A 15,553-nucleotide genomic window follows, 5' to 3' on the forward strand; every position below is an offset into this window, starting at 1 on the left:
CCATCCAACTCTGTCCTGGACAATCCTTTCCAATTCTTTCCAGTTGCTATTCATCCTTTTCATATCTGCTTCTATTTTCGACGTAATGTGTTCTTTGGCCTTCCACTTTTCCGATTCCCTTCCGGATTGCAAGTTAGGGATGGCATTGTAATGCACATTGGTGGCTACATGTAATTGATATTTTCAACATAGAATTCTCAGCACAGTATATTTCCTTTTCTTATTTCTTGATTGTTCCTGACGACAAATATTGAGTGTTCGCTAGTTAGAAGTTAGCAGTCCAGTCAATCAACATCTGCAACCACAATATCATTGATTGGGCCTTTTGTAACTTGTACAGCGAAAGGTTGTACACTTTTCCAAAATGCACTTGAATAGGTTATGCGACTATTATCCTATAATGATATATTTAAATGTTACCTTTATTTTTCTTTATTCCTGATTTTATTTTAAATAATTCAAGGATTCATCAACTGAAGACCAACAAGTATTTCTTCTTGAAAGAATTAAATTTCTTGAGTCAGAATTAGATAGAGCTCATGAAAATGAGAAACGAGCTATTCGTGCACTTCAACAACAATATGAACGAGTTAAATTACAGGTAATTGATAATTACATAAAAGAACTGATTTACGTCCTTGAATCTGTCTACCCACTTTAGTGCCGAGTATAACTTGTGTAATGTAGATTAAGACCTTGACACGATAGGCTGACTGGCTTAACCTTGAGGCTAGTATGCGTGAGTTCGAAGTGGAGATAGAGAGACGAAAACTATTCTATCCCTGATTAGCTGGCAAGCACGCGAGAGAGAGAGAGAGAGAAGACAAAGACAACTGGAACACTAATCACTTTATTCCAACCCCGATATAGCACTCGAATTCCCAATTCAGATTAGGGTGAAAAGATACATGAATAAATAAATGACTAACCTGACCACAACGTACAATAATTAGGAAAATACAATTATGTCCAAAACTTAGGGATTAGAGTAGAAAATAGAGTACAACAGGTTACGTCTAAATTACAATAGCTTTGGAACAGAAAAGGTTATGGCAATGAATCATACGTCAAACGAAAGCTTATGATCTGTAGAATAGATTAGGGACAAAAGTAAATGTTACAGTTTTACAAGCTTTGAATTAAATGAAATAACGTCCCCAAAAATAGCCTCCGTAGTTTGCTACGGCTTCTTGTTTCGCGGTTCACATCAGTTATTCAGTTTTACTAAAATGTTACGTTGATTGAATGTTCAAGATTCACTGATATTAAATGGTTCAAGATTGATGGCAGGAGGCATTACCTCACCTAGGTTTTATAATTCTTAGAGGGCATCAGCAAGACTTACCTGGAATCATGAAGAAACTGATGATTTCAGTGGGATCCGCATCAGAATTACTTAATTTTACCGTCTGAACCGCTGTCGCTGATCTGTGGAAGTGTGAGATAGTCACTTATATGAATGAGATATTCATAATGATTAATCACCACTACTCAATTATCAAAAGTAGTAGTAACGAATAATTGTTTTTTTTTCAAATCAATGAAATCATTTATTTTATGATTCGATAAAGCCTATGATTAATTTGATTTCATTTTACTGAATATGGGAACAATCGTTAACTTTGATAACTAATAAATATTGGTACTTTTTTTTGGAAACCCGATTTGTTTTTTACGGTCAAAAGTTCAAGGAGAATTTACTTCTTCATTTTCAATCGGACCATTCTTAAGACAATAACGAAAAAAACTAATTACCATTGAAGTATTTCTGTAAAATTTAAAGTTTAGTTTTTTCTAAAATAAAATACTGATTTCAGGAAAAGAAATATTCATGATGGTTTTCATATTAAACCATTTAATAACAGATAGGAATAAATAGGTATCATGCCTTAAATGCCCTGGTACATCCGAGAGTGAGGAGAAACAGCTCTTAATCTTGAAATGCTCTCATATGACCATGCGTATACAACCACGACCATGGAAATCCCATTCATTGACTTCTCATGGCAGAGGTGTTGTTTATGAAGTTGAGAGAATGAAAAAGCGAATATCCGACTCTTTAACCAGGTTGGTGGATATGGAGCATCCACCTAGGGAATTCGGAAAATCATGATTTCAAACTAATGGTGCACATGAACTCCAGGATCCTGAAGGGACAAATGGCGTATGAACCAATTGTTGGTCACCGTCTGGTATGGGAATGTAACTCTTAACATTGCTACACTGCCTTGTGGATTAGACCTTTAGGTTGAAGTTTCTGGGTGTGACACCTTAAGAAAACCACCTGCTTCGATTCGGGCACCCTGAAAGTATTCTAGCTCTCACACAAATCGAATAATTTGTGCGGTGCATATCTATTTGGTGCTCCCTCGTACCAATGTTTATGATTTTAAATAAATAAATAAGTTATGGGTATCATATTTTAGTTAATCCGACATTTCTCAACAGTTAAAGGAACACTGTTTACTTCACAATATCAGGAAAGGTATCCAAATAACATGTGTACTTTGCATTCTCTTTGATATCTACATGAATATATATGCACAAAAGACAAGATGATATAGTACCATAAATGGTAAGACTCAATAAATATTCCGTTATATTATCGATAATACAAAGCTCTTAGTAAAGTTCTTACGGTTAATTAACTTTAATTTGTGAATGACAAATGATATTATAACAATTAATATGTGTAATGATTGCTTTTTAGTGGCCCCATATCTGACTCTAGGTAGATCATTTTCTGATTGCTATCGATATAAACATGTCACCAATCGTCGCACATAACCATCGACTTAAATCACGTTGGTGAATAACAAAATTAAATAAGTCAAATATTAGGATGGATTTTCGAATGCCTATATTTCGTACAACCGTTGATCGGAAAGTGAAGCAATACAAAAAGACGCACGATGGAGAAGGCTAGTAAGCCAACTCAATTTAGCCAAGCCTGAATCGATACTTATAGTCACACAAAAATAAGCCATATACATGTGATGATAGAATAAATGTACACTCATATGCTAATATAAAAACAGTGAAGGTTGATAAACGAATAATTAACAAGGTCAAAATGTGACTCAAGAAGAATGAATAAATTGGCCAATCAGGAAACTAGAACAACCTATATGAATTTATAACATGGCAACCGACACTACACAACTGTCAACTAACTTCAAAGTGAGAATCTTCAGTATGAACATCCACACAGTCCTACTGTACGGAGCTGAAGCGTGGAGAACTACTAAATCCATCGTCAAGAAGGTACAAGTATTTATAAACAGTTGTTTACGCAAAATACTCAACATTCACTGGCTGGATACCATCAATAACAGTATTTTATGGGAGAGGAAAAACCAGCTTCCAGTTGAAGAAGAAATTAGGAAAGGACGTTTGAAGTGGATAAAACATACATTGAAGAAATCACCAATGTGCATCACGAGGCAATCCCTAACTTGGAATGGTGAAGGGAAGCGGAAAAGAGGAAGGTCAAAAAACACATTACACTGGAAAATAGAATCAGATGTGAAAAGGATGAATAACAGCTGGAACGAACTGGAATGGATTACCTATGATAGAGTTGGATGGAGAATGCTGTTGGTCAGCTTATGCTCCTCCTCGAGGGGTAACAGGCGTAAGTAAGTAACAAACACTACAGCTTACAATTGGAACACTATAAAAGACTATAAACTAACATCTCAATAAATTACTTAGATAATATACTAACTGATTGCCTATAAATAATCATCCTATCTACCCAATATCCTTTCTATACTTTCTAAATAACAGAATGAATAGAAAACAATAAAAGGAACAACAAACAATATTTTACCTCTTTTTTTTGTATTCCGATGTAATGCAAAATCCTTTTAAAACATAATTGATTGTAGAATATTAAAATCGGGACATAAGCTCTTGGTTAGATTGATTTAAAAGAAAATATAACACGTACAATAAACTTTAATATAACATGTTTCAACTACCTCAGTATAAATTAACACAATATTAGAGGCTTTTTATAAGTCCATGATTGACTAATCAAATATGTAACTCCTTGATGATCATATATACCTAAGGTAAAAGAAGGGGGTTTTGTGGAGATTTTAGTAATTTTATATAGTTGAAATCATGAGTCAATTAAAGCAATACCACCATGGAAAATCTGGAAGCCCTGAGCGGCCAGTGGAGTTCAATCAGGTCTGTTGAGAGATATCAACTCAATGAAGACAATTGGTGAATGGTTGCTTAATTTCGTGGATAGGTTGAAGTTAGACATCAACACCATTGGATAACGGCTCAGTGGTCTAGGGGTTAGGCGGTCACGTGAGAGACTGATAGGTCCTGGGTTCTAATCTCACGAGGCGGGATCGTGGATGCGCACTGCTGAGGAGCCTCACAATAGGACGAAACGGCCGTCTAGTGCTCTGATTTTCCATAATGGTCTAGCTTCTGTTAATTTGATGTTAATTCCTACCGATATATCATTTTAACTCAAACAATCTATACTTATTTCTTTTACACAAATATATTCACAGTATGAAGATCGTATCCAATCCTTAGAATCCTATATCAATTCATATTGTATTCCTAATCAAATGAATTCAACTTTACAAGAAATTGATAATTTAAAATCGATTGATTTAAATAATATTGAAAATAAATCAATAAAATCGTCAAATCAATCAATAAAACAATCAATCAATTCAAATCAATCAATCATAATTTCAAATTTATTTCATAATTTACGCGATCAAATTATAAATTTAAAAATACAATTAAATGAAAGACAAAAAATTATTGATGAATTAAGACATTTTACACAATTAAATAGTAACTATGTTAGTAACAATAATAATAATAATAACTTAAATATGATAATAAAAAATAAATTAAAATCTACAAAATATAAAAAAAAAATTTATTATCCACATCTTCATGAAATTCAATCAAGACAAATCAATATGATAAATGATAAAATAAATTTGAAAAATGTAAGTTGTTTACCCCTCCCCTCCCCTCTTTTTTGTGTTTTTTTGTTTTTGTTTGTTTCTAAGGGATTGTTATTACTTATTGAAATGGGTAGTTGTTTAATTTTTTTTGTTTTTTAAGTAGTAAGTAATATCTAGCAAGAATATGATAACATTAAATGAGTGTGTATGTGTACATATATCTATTACAAGATAGAGTAACTCAATACATTGATAAACTATCAGTTATAAACTCATTCTCTGAAAAGAAATAGATAATAGTTATACATTCAGGTGTTTATAGTACTTCTATAATTCCATTGATTAGGTGGTTCTTTTAATGTTTTGGTATGGTTGAGGGTGGGAAGAGTCAGCTCTCTCTCTCTCTCTCTCGAAAAGCTCTTACATGATCACACGTATACAGTTATTGTTGTAGTGAACAGAACACCGGTTGGGGATAATCGAATGTATTTAAGCACAAATTAAAAACTATCTTCCTAAGAAAAATTCATTTAGTATTGTTTGCTTGAATCTTCCCATCTATGTGTTAGGACTGCAAGTGGTCAGTCTCTAATTGGCATATGTACATACTATGCGTATTGCTTCGATATAGTCTTAATTCACAAACATGGTAAGCAAAGATGGACGAGTCCCACATAGAACGAAACGCGCCTCCTGGATTCCACTGCTAGACACTATCCATCTTCGCTTACCATATCTTACTAAGATCTGATAACCATACAGTAAACAGTTAATTTGCAATATAACAATCAATTGTCTCAATCTTCACTGTTCCTTCTGTAAATATCAATCCATCTTCTCTAGTTTCATTGTTTATGTATTTTCCTACCAATTGCGCTTCATTTCAGTTCTTTCTTTATTGGTCTTCTGCCAAAATACTTTCTATGTCCAACCATCACCATATACTACTTATGTGAACATGAGTAGCGAACACCACACTGTTAGGGAAGTCTTACTCACTGCTTTCTTGCTGTGGGGGGGAGGATTCACGAAATTGAGAGGACGAAAAGCGAAGGTCCGACTCTTTAAACGGGCTGGTGGATATGGAGAACCTACCTAGGGAATTCGGAAAATCCTGATTTCAAACTAATGGTGCACATGGGTTCCAATATCCTGAGGGGACAAATGGCGTATGAACCAATTGTTGGTCACCGTCTGGTATGGGAATGTAACTCTTATCATAGCTTCACTGCCTTGTGGATTAGACCTTTAGGTCGAAGGCTCAGGGAATGGTCCACTAAGAAAACCGCCCGCTTCCGTTTGAGCGTCCAGCCGTCACACACAATCGAATGATTTGTGTGGCGCGTATATATTTGGTGCCTCTTTGTATCCATGGTTATGTGTTTGAATAAATAAATAAATATTTTAATGTGAAACAGTATCTATGCATCTATATTGAGTATGATGTCAAGTTACTTATATGAGTTGCTGTAATGTAAGATGATCGACAGAACCTGATCAGTACTAAACGATTAGACAAATATAAAATTCAACAATTAAAATTACTATAATCTCCACAAACTCCCATTCTGATAATAATCCACCGGGTAAAATAGATGAAGTGTTGAGCAAGATCATGGATTGATTGAAGATAGACACTAACACCGTTCGATGTCGGCTCAGTAGTCTAGAGGTTAAGCGTTCAGGCGTGATATCGAAGGTACTGGGTCCGAGTTTCTTTGGTGTGGGATCGTGGATACGCACTGCCAAGGAGTCTTACACTAGGATAAAACGACTATCTAATGCTTCCAGGTTTTCAATGGCGGTCTTGCTTAGATCGACTCATGAATTCAACTATTAAAATTACTACAGTCTCCACAAACCTGATTATGAAAATATAAAATTGGTCACTATTGAACACTCAATTAGTTGAAATTTAATTTTAAATAGAATAAGATTTTTACAGACGTTTATTAATTTCAGACCAATCGAATGATTCAATTAAGTAGTAAGATAGTAATGTTTTAATCAAAATCACTTACTATGATGAAATATATGTTTTATCTTGAAAAAGCCTATTCAACAAATGGAATAATACCCTGTACATGTTTCAGATAGCTACGTACCAACTGTCGCGTTCGTTAGACTCAACAACTATTTACATGCTAGTACACCAGAGTTTAGAGCTAAAATTAGTTTTGTGATCCTGGTGGTGAAACCAAAGTGAGTGTAGTGAGGTTTACGATTGTACTTCACTGCTCGAAAATTGTATGGTTTCCTTACATTAATCATAAAGATGACTGTTTGTCATCATAATTGGTCAGAGTGTAGTAATTTAGTTAGAATATTCCATTTGCTTCTTTTATCAGCGACTCCTTATTTTTAAATATACAGTTCATGGAATAATTGTGATATTCGTGATTGAAATTCTCTTTTACATTACTTCTTGATATTTACTCTTTAAGGAAATCAGTTCAAAAGAGAAAAGTGATGAAGATGTATCCATCAACGATAAAGTGCCAATTAGTTTGAAAAAACATATTGCAGTGGAAAACTTGTTACAGGTAAGTTTCTGTTGTATATATACATCGCTTAATTTATTTAACATATTGGTGACATTGCAGATACATGGTAATCACAGAGATCCCATCCATAGTGATCTTCACTTACCAGTATGCTCCAGACCAACAGTCAATGACTTTATAGACGGGTGTCACAATTGCGTATGATCACTTCTATCATTCTACCAACTTACGAACTTGAGAGTACGAAAAGAGAATGTCCGGTGACTTAACCGGGTTAGTGGACACGGAAAGTTCACGTATCGGAGTTGGAAGACCCTGATTCCAAACCAATGGTGCACATGGCTCCAGTATCCTGAGGGAAAAAGTGGCGTATGAACCAATCGTTGGTCACCAGCTACCAAAAGACTGCACCTCCTGATGTTGTTCCATTCTCTTGTGGATCAGACCTTAAGGTCAAAAGCTCCGGGTGTGGCCACCTATGTAAACCACCTGCTTCAGTTTGGCACGTGGGCAGTATCACAGCCCTCACATAAATCAAATGAGATTTGTGTGGCGCATATGTATCTGGTGCTTCCTTGTACCGATATTTATGTGTTTAAATAATAATTAACAATAATAATAATTTTCTATGTTTTTTTCTCCTTTAGAGTCGTATAACTAAACTTGGAACTGAGCAGGAAAAATCACAGGAATCAGTGAAATCTGGTGTAACTTGTGATGCATCCACAAACACTGATTTTATTGAAAGTACTGATCATAAAACTGATGATTCATATATCAAAGTTCTGGAGGTCTGATATTTCATTTATTTAATGATTAGTATTGTTATTGTCTATAATTAATGCCAGTTAACTCTCCATATTGTTTCAGAGAACCTCAACGATCTTGTCATATTAGCCCTGGTTTCTTTCAGGAAAAGTCTTGATCACGTGAGAATCTCAAATCTACTGGTTTTACCACTTCGACTAATAATAATAGTAATCATTTATAATAATAGCCTTGTTACAGTCACTGTCAGTCAGTCACAACGTACAACTTTGTACGTACGTACATCAGTTCGAGTTGCCATACCACATTAACACAGAGAGGCAGTTGTCGATTCAAATCCCATAGTGGTAGAAGTAGTGAGAGTATAAGCATTATGTGAAAGATTAAGGTTTGAAGATGTTATTGAAGAGATGTAATCCAATGAAATAAATTTGAAAAGAGAAAAAGGATACAGACATGAAGAATTCAGAAGATTAGAATTTGGTAGAACACAAAGAGTGGATGCACCTTCGCCATTGCAAACGATTTTGAGCCATGTCATTCAAGGTCTCTAACCATCGGTTGCTATCATCTCGCGAGTCTCAACCAGGTAGTCTACACCTACCAACATGGCTCAGTCCACTTGTCAGTGACTTCATGGATTTGTGCCACGTTTTGTTCTGGCCGCCCCTAGCTTTCTTCCAACCTACGCCTACACCATAAAACATTGCACGTCGGGGCAGTCGACGTGCAGTCACTGTACACATCATACATTCCAATTTTTTGAGATTTGAGTATTTTTTTATTGATAAGTTTGCTGAATTCCTTGTGTAGGGGGTGTTCAGAAACACATAAACATCATAGTTGTTGTACCAATGACATCTGAATTCAAGGGGTACATTGATAGTAACTGCATTCAGTTTGATTTTTACTAAATTGCTCTTCAGTGGTATACTCTACCCCAGGCATTTTTGGTGTACACATGCATAAACAGAACCAGATATCTATTATACATGGTACTCAAAACGTTGTCCAGTGAACTCGTTTTGTCGGTTATATGAGGTTAATTCCCTCATAAGTTGTACGGATTAGTCTAACAGTATTAACGGAACGTTTTTTTCAATTTCTGCAGAAAATCTGAAATGAATAAGATCTTCGTCAGACGGGCATGTTTCGTTACCGAAAGGTATTGAATTTCGAAATAAGAAATTCGTCATTAACACTGAAAATTTTTGTCAAACTGTCTCAGATTTTGTGCAGCCAGTCAGTCAGTCATGATCAACGTAGATCCTGGCACCAACGTGTGTTGATCCATATATTAACATGATAAGCTTAAATTGTCAAGATGAGTATCAAACGAACAGAAATGATGTGACATAAATAAGATTAACTAAGCTCTGGTTCGAAAAAACAAAAGAAAAAATTACTTATGAATGAATACTAAGACTTAATATTCTGAATAAGATAGAGGATGAATGCTTCTGCCCTATTGTGACCGATCCTGAGCGATTTTTATTCACTGATCACGTTAATCTCACAAACTCCAACCAGATAGTCTCCATCTATCAGCATGCCTGAGACCAACAGACAGTTTACTTAATCTTGGCGGTCCAAGTAGATTAGAGCTACCATAAACATTTTCAAATAATACCTATATAGGGTGCAGAGTTTGGTCATTACAATTCAAATTGACTATTGTATATAAACTATCTTTGACTAAATGTTATATCTGATGAGTTTGTGTCCCGATACGTTCCATTGGCGGCCTGTTTAAACATCCGGGCTACATGTTCCTGTCATCTAGATATTTCAACAAGTTATCGAATTTCGTTTGTTTTAATACATCATTATGCCTATTAATCGCACAACCTATTCAGGCGCGTTTCTGAAAAGTGTAAGACTTTTCGCTGTAAAGGTTATAGAAGGCCTAATTAGAGATATCGTGTTTGCTGGCAATATGCAGCGAGAAGAATGTACATTATCCAGATGTCGATTGACTGGGCTGCTAACTTCTAACCGGCGATCACTCAATATTTATCATCAGGAAGGACGAAGAAGTAAGAAACGGAAACTTGTTGAAGTACTTTGTGCTGAGAATTCTATATTGTACCAAAAATATAATATTGAATAAAGCTAATAATAATAATAATAATCAATATAAGATGAGACGATATCCCCAATTATAGAACAGTGAATTATCGATCGGACCAATGACACACGAAACCCGTACGAGCAGTCTAGACTACTTGTCGGTCCTGCTTTCTGCCTAGCCCAGCCAGTTAAGTTCAGAACACCGACAACAGCCTCTGCGATATGAATCATATACCTCAGACATACTGAGTTTATATACAGACCAAACTAGACCACATCGTACCATAAAATAGAAAATAACATTTGTACAAGATTCAGCTAAATGTGGCTGTGAACAAGAAAGATAGTAAGTGGTAGATAGGGCATAATTCAAGAACCGTAAATCGCATGACAATAGATCATAGGTCAAAATTAAGCTTATAATAAGGGGGACATGAATATGGATAGTTTATTTACTTAGCCATTATACGATAAAAAAATATATGCATAGTATTGATCCATGAATGGATCCCAAAGTAACCATTCATTATTCTTATCTCAACATAACAATCACACATTTACAACTAATTGATCATCATCTCAGTCCTCGTAAAACCAGTCAAGATTCAAATAGCTCAGTAGTAGGGTGTCACTTAACCTTCGAAATTGGATTCGAATCTCACTGTAAGTAGCAATTTCTTTTAAATTGCAAGTAATATCATGTTTACGAGTTCCAACTTACAAGTGAAGTAGATTTTTCCTACTGACTAACTCCAACCACCCAATATATTAAAAAGGTAATTCTTACGTTTTATTCAATACATTTTAGAGACAAGTTAAAAATCAAATGGATACCATTGTATCCAGACAGACAGAATTAAATCGACTCAAGAAAGTCATGGCTAATCAAAATAAACATTATCATCATCATCATGATCTTCACCATCATTTGCACGACGGGAATAAATGTGATTATCATTTGAATACAAGCCAATATACAAATGAAAACATTCCTTCTTCATTATTACAAATCGAAGATGATTCTAATATTGAGTGAGTTAAGACTAGGGATGTATGTTCATCCCATTTTTATGTGTGTGTGTGTTTAACATTAGTATTGCATTACGTTGTTTTCCAAAAAAACCCTTCGTTTCCTGGTTGTTAAGAAAGAGTTTTAATTTTCATGGTTAAAAGCATGAGTCAATTGAAGCTAGACCACCATCGAAAACCTGGAAGCACTGGGCGGCCTTTTCGTCCTATTGTGGGACTTCTCAGCAGTGCTCATCCACGATCCCTCGTCACGAGATTCTTTGAATATATTTGTATTGTTCCATCGTTGATAATCAAAACTGAGTTCTTTTACTCATGTTTATTAGGGCGAGCTCATCCTTTGTTAGATTGTTTTAAAATGGCCATTTTGTCATAAGTTCTTTTTTTAGAATCGATAGATTGTGGCTAACAGTGAAATCTACTCACGTTACATATATACCAGAAAAGGTTAGGTAGAAATATTTTCCTGAATATAAACAACAGGATACTTAAAACTTCGACTAGTAAAAAGTACCTTTTATTAAAACAAGATTTACTGACCAGTTAGAGCTGCCAAGTTATTCATATTAAGAGCCAAAAAAGACAAAGCTTTTTTTAATTAATTAGTCACTGAAAGTGAAGTTTCCCAAAATGTAGGATTCTTACTTACGATTGTTACCTCTCGTGGAGGAGCATAGGCCATCCACCAGTATTATCCATCGAACAGATCAACATTTATTTATACGAGTTCGTATTATTGTGTTGTTCATATTTAGAACTGAATATGGGATAGGTCTTCATTGGTATCTGTGCTTTGCATATAGGAATAACAGTCCTCTCAAGAATGTAGATATAACTTAATAACCAATGCTAACTTAAAACGTGGTTCAAACAGGTTTTTCTTCTACCTCCAACCACTTGAAACACTTTGATATTACTTATTTGTTAAAAGTTTATGTCATGTATTTAAATCAAACTTCATACATGTTTAACATGTATGTGGACACAGAGAATCAACAGCTTGATAATTAACCATTTGCTTTTCTATAGAGATAAGTTTTATTTTATTTATTTATTTGTTTAAACACACAAATATCGGTACAAAGAAGGCACCAGATATATATGTGCCGCACAAATCTCATTTGATTTGTATGAGAGATGTGATACTGCCCAGGTGCCCAGACCGAAACAGGTGGTTTTCTTAGGGGGCCGCACCCGGAGCCTTTGACCTAAAGGTCTGATCAACAAGACAGTGGATCGTCGTAAGGAGATGCAGTCCCATGGTAGCCGGTGACCAACGATTGATTTATACGTCATTTGTTCCCTGAAGATATTGGAGTCCATGTGCACCATTGGTTTGGAATGAGGGTTTTCCAACTCCCCTAGGTGGACGCGCCGTGTCCACCAACCCGGTTGGGGCGCCGGATATTCGCTTTTCGTCCTCTCAATTTCGTAAATAACACCCCCACCATGAGAAGGCAGTGAGTAAGACTTCCCTGGAAGAGGCTATATACACGTGGCCATATGAAAGTATTTCGAAAGGGAGAGCTGACTCTCCCTACTCTCAGCCGTACCAGGGCATTTGAGGGTCAAGATAAGTGTTGTGTCCCTGTTTCAATATAAACAACATCACTATGATTTACTGTATCATCAAATGATAAATCCTAAATAGAATAAAATACATGTTCTAATTATAGAACAGTTAGATTCAGTGAATCTATTTATATGTATACATACTACCTATAGTCTTGCTTTTTTTATTTTTTTCTATATAGAGTTTACATGAATGAAATGGGTACTAATCATAATTATTATACAAATCTTGAAGCAATTTATTGGCGTAATATGGTATTGAATATGAATAATGAATTAAATAATTTACAGAATGATGCAAATATACTTGTAAATATATTAACTAAATTACAATAATGAAAATTAATTAATTAATTAAATAATTAATTAATTGATTAATTAATTAATTAACGATATTATTGTTTGTTAAAATAAGAAAAAATAGATTGAATTTATCATAATGATCTTCTGCTTATAAACAAGACGATGGATAGTGGTTAGCAGTTGAAATCCAGGACGCATGTTTCGTCAACCTATTTGGGACTCGTCAGTTGGATGTACCTGCATCTCAGAGTTGATGTTCACTCTGGGAATCGAAACCAGTGCCTTTCACTTCAAACGCTATCGTGTTATCCACTTAGCTATTGAGTCCTGGTAGCCACTTGTTTGTGCAATGGGGTGAAGTTTGAATTCATTTAGTATTGTTTGTTTGAATCTTCTCATTGATGTTTAGGACTGCAATTGATCAGTCTCTTATTGGCATATGTGCATACTGCGCGTAATGCCTCGATATAGCCTCAATATAGTCCTAAAAATCATTGGGAAGATTCAAACAAACAATACCAAGTGAATTCGATCTTCTGTTTAATTTTAATGAATTCAATGAACTGAAGTATGTACATAACATCATTTTCTTTAGTTATAAGAATCAAAATTTAGGTTGTAGTTTTAGTCAAATTTAAAGCTTTATCACATTAAAGTACTTAATATCTATATAGATAGAGTAGTGTAACGGTGAATTCTTATTTTTGAGTCGAAAAGTTTTAGGTTGTAGCTTGAGGTTCCATATTACCACTAGAATTAATGTGTATTTGTATGTGTTCTCTTAGTATCAGAAGGGGTTTGTGTGGATATTATATTAACTTTAATAATTGAGATCATCCTCAAAAATCCCTTCTAATATTAATCAACATACACTCACTAGTGACTGGCTCCATAAGGTATTTCCTGGAGTTCTAATGGAGTTCAATCGGGTCTGTTGTGAGATAGTAACTCGAAGACAATGGTGAATGTGTCGCTCAATTTTTTGGATTAGTTGAAGTTAGACATTAACACCGTTGTATACTGGTCTAGAGGTTTAGCGTACGTGTGCGAGACTGACAGGTCCTGGGTTCTAATCTCGCTAGACGGGACGGTAGATGTGCACTGCTGAGGCGTCCCACAATAGGACGAAACGGCCGTCCAGTGCTCTCAGGTTCTATTGGTATTTAAGCATTACAAAGAAAACTGACATATAGTGCTTTTCACTCTCCGATAGGTAGAAAAATAACTCTCCTGAGTTATATTTGATGAAAACCAAGAGACCTTTTTGTATCGCAAACTATCAAGATTAATGGAACTTTCAAGATACATGACGCATTCATTCATTTTAATCAATTTGAGCATTAAGTAAGAGCATCAGGATGTTTTATTAGCTCCAATCTCTCTTTAAATCGATTCAAAATGACGTTTAAATGTCAAAAGCATACAGTATTGTTTCCAGATTACATATTGTTGTACTGTTGAACGCTTAAAATCAGGATAGATGAAAAATTTGAGGATTCGAGTTAGTATTTGGGCTAGTGATATCACTTGTGGCCGAGTGGATGCCCTGTTTTATATATGACGTGACGATGCGGTCAATCGGAGGGCAGTGAATTATCAATCGGATCTATGATACACGAAACCCGTACGAGCAGTCTTGAGCACTTGTCGGTCCTGCTATCTGCCTAGCCCAGCCAGATAAGTCCAGAACACCAATAACAGCCTCTGCGATATGAATCATGTATTTCAAACATGCTGGGATTATATACAAACTAAACGGACCACATCGTACCATAAAATAGAAAATATCATTTATACAAGATCTAGCCAAAAGTGGCTGTGAATGTGAGAGACTGTAATTAATAGACTGGGTATAACTCAGGAGTGATAAATCGTACAGTAATAGTCTATAGGTCAAAATAAAGCTTATAATAAAAGGAACATGAATATGAATAGTTTAGTTACTTAACAATTATACAATTGGAAATATACGCATCAAATTAGTCCATAAATAGTGCTCAAAAGTTATTATTCACAATTCACTTCGGGATATAACAGATACACTTAAGAAGAACCTATTCAATCACCTCAAATAAATTGATGATTTAGCCTTCAAAGAGCCTTAACATAATTTGTAGTTGAATACATTAAAGATTTACTTGGAAGATTTTTTCTTTCAAACTACTACTACTTCTACTGCTCAATGATCTATCTAGATTAATAGAATTTGGTAATCCGTGATGTAAGCCATTAGTTAAGTATCAACTGACTTACTCAGGCAGCAAAATACCAACACTGAATGAAATGAATCAACGAGAACCCAATAATTATCTGTCTCATACTAGAATGAAACGGTCGTTCAGTACTTCCACGTTTTCA

General features: G+C 35.0%; 1 protein-coding gene across 1 annotated transcript in view; it reads left to right on the forward strand.

Annotated features, from left to right (window-relative positions):
- The window catches only part of Smp_147750 (hypothetical protein), a gene marked incomplete at its 3' end in the record, with an annotated part of 39,137 nt that extends 25,909 nt beyond the window's left edge, over window positions 1–13,228 (forward strand). The window contains exons 9-11 of the mRNA XM_018796352.1: window positions 464–601; window positions 7,476–7,492; window positions 13,075–13,228. Coding sequence (XP_018650574.1) covers window positions 464–601; window positions 7,476–7,492; window positions 13,075–13,228 — 309 coding nt within the window. The remainder of the gene's footprint in view (window positions 1–463; window positions 602–7,475; window positions 7,493–13,074) is intronic.
- Between the last annotated feature and the right edge of the window lie 2,325 nt (window positions 13,229–15,553).

This window comes from Schistosoma mansoni, chromosome 2 (genome assembly GCF_000237925.1).
Source record: "Schistosoma mansoni strain Puerto Rico chromosome 2, complete genome".
Taxonomy (NCBI): Eukaryota; Metazoa; Platyhelminthes; class Trematoda; order Strigeidida; family Schistosomatidae; genus Schistosoma; species Schistosoma mansoni.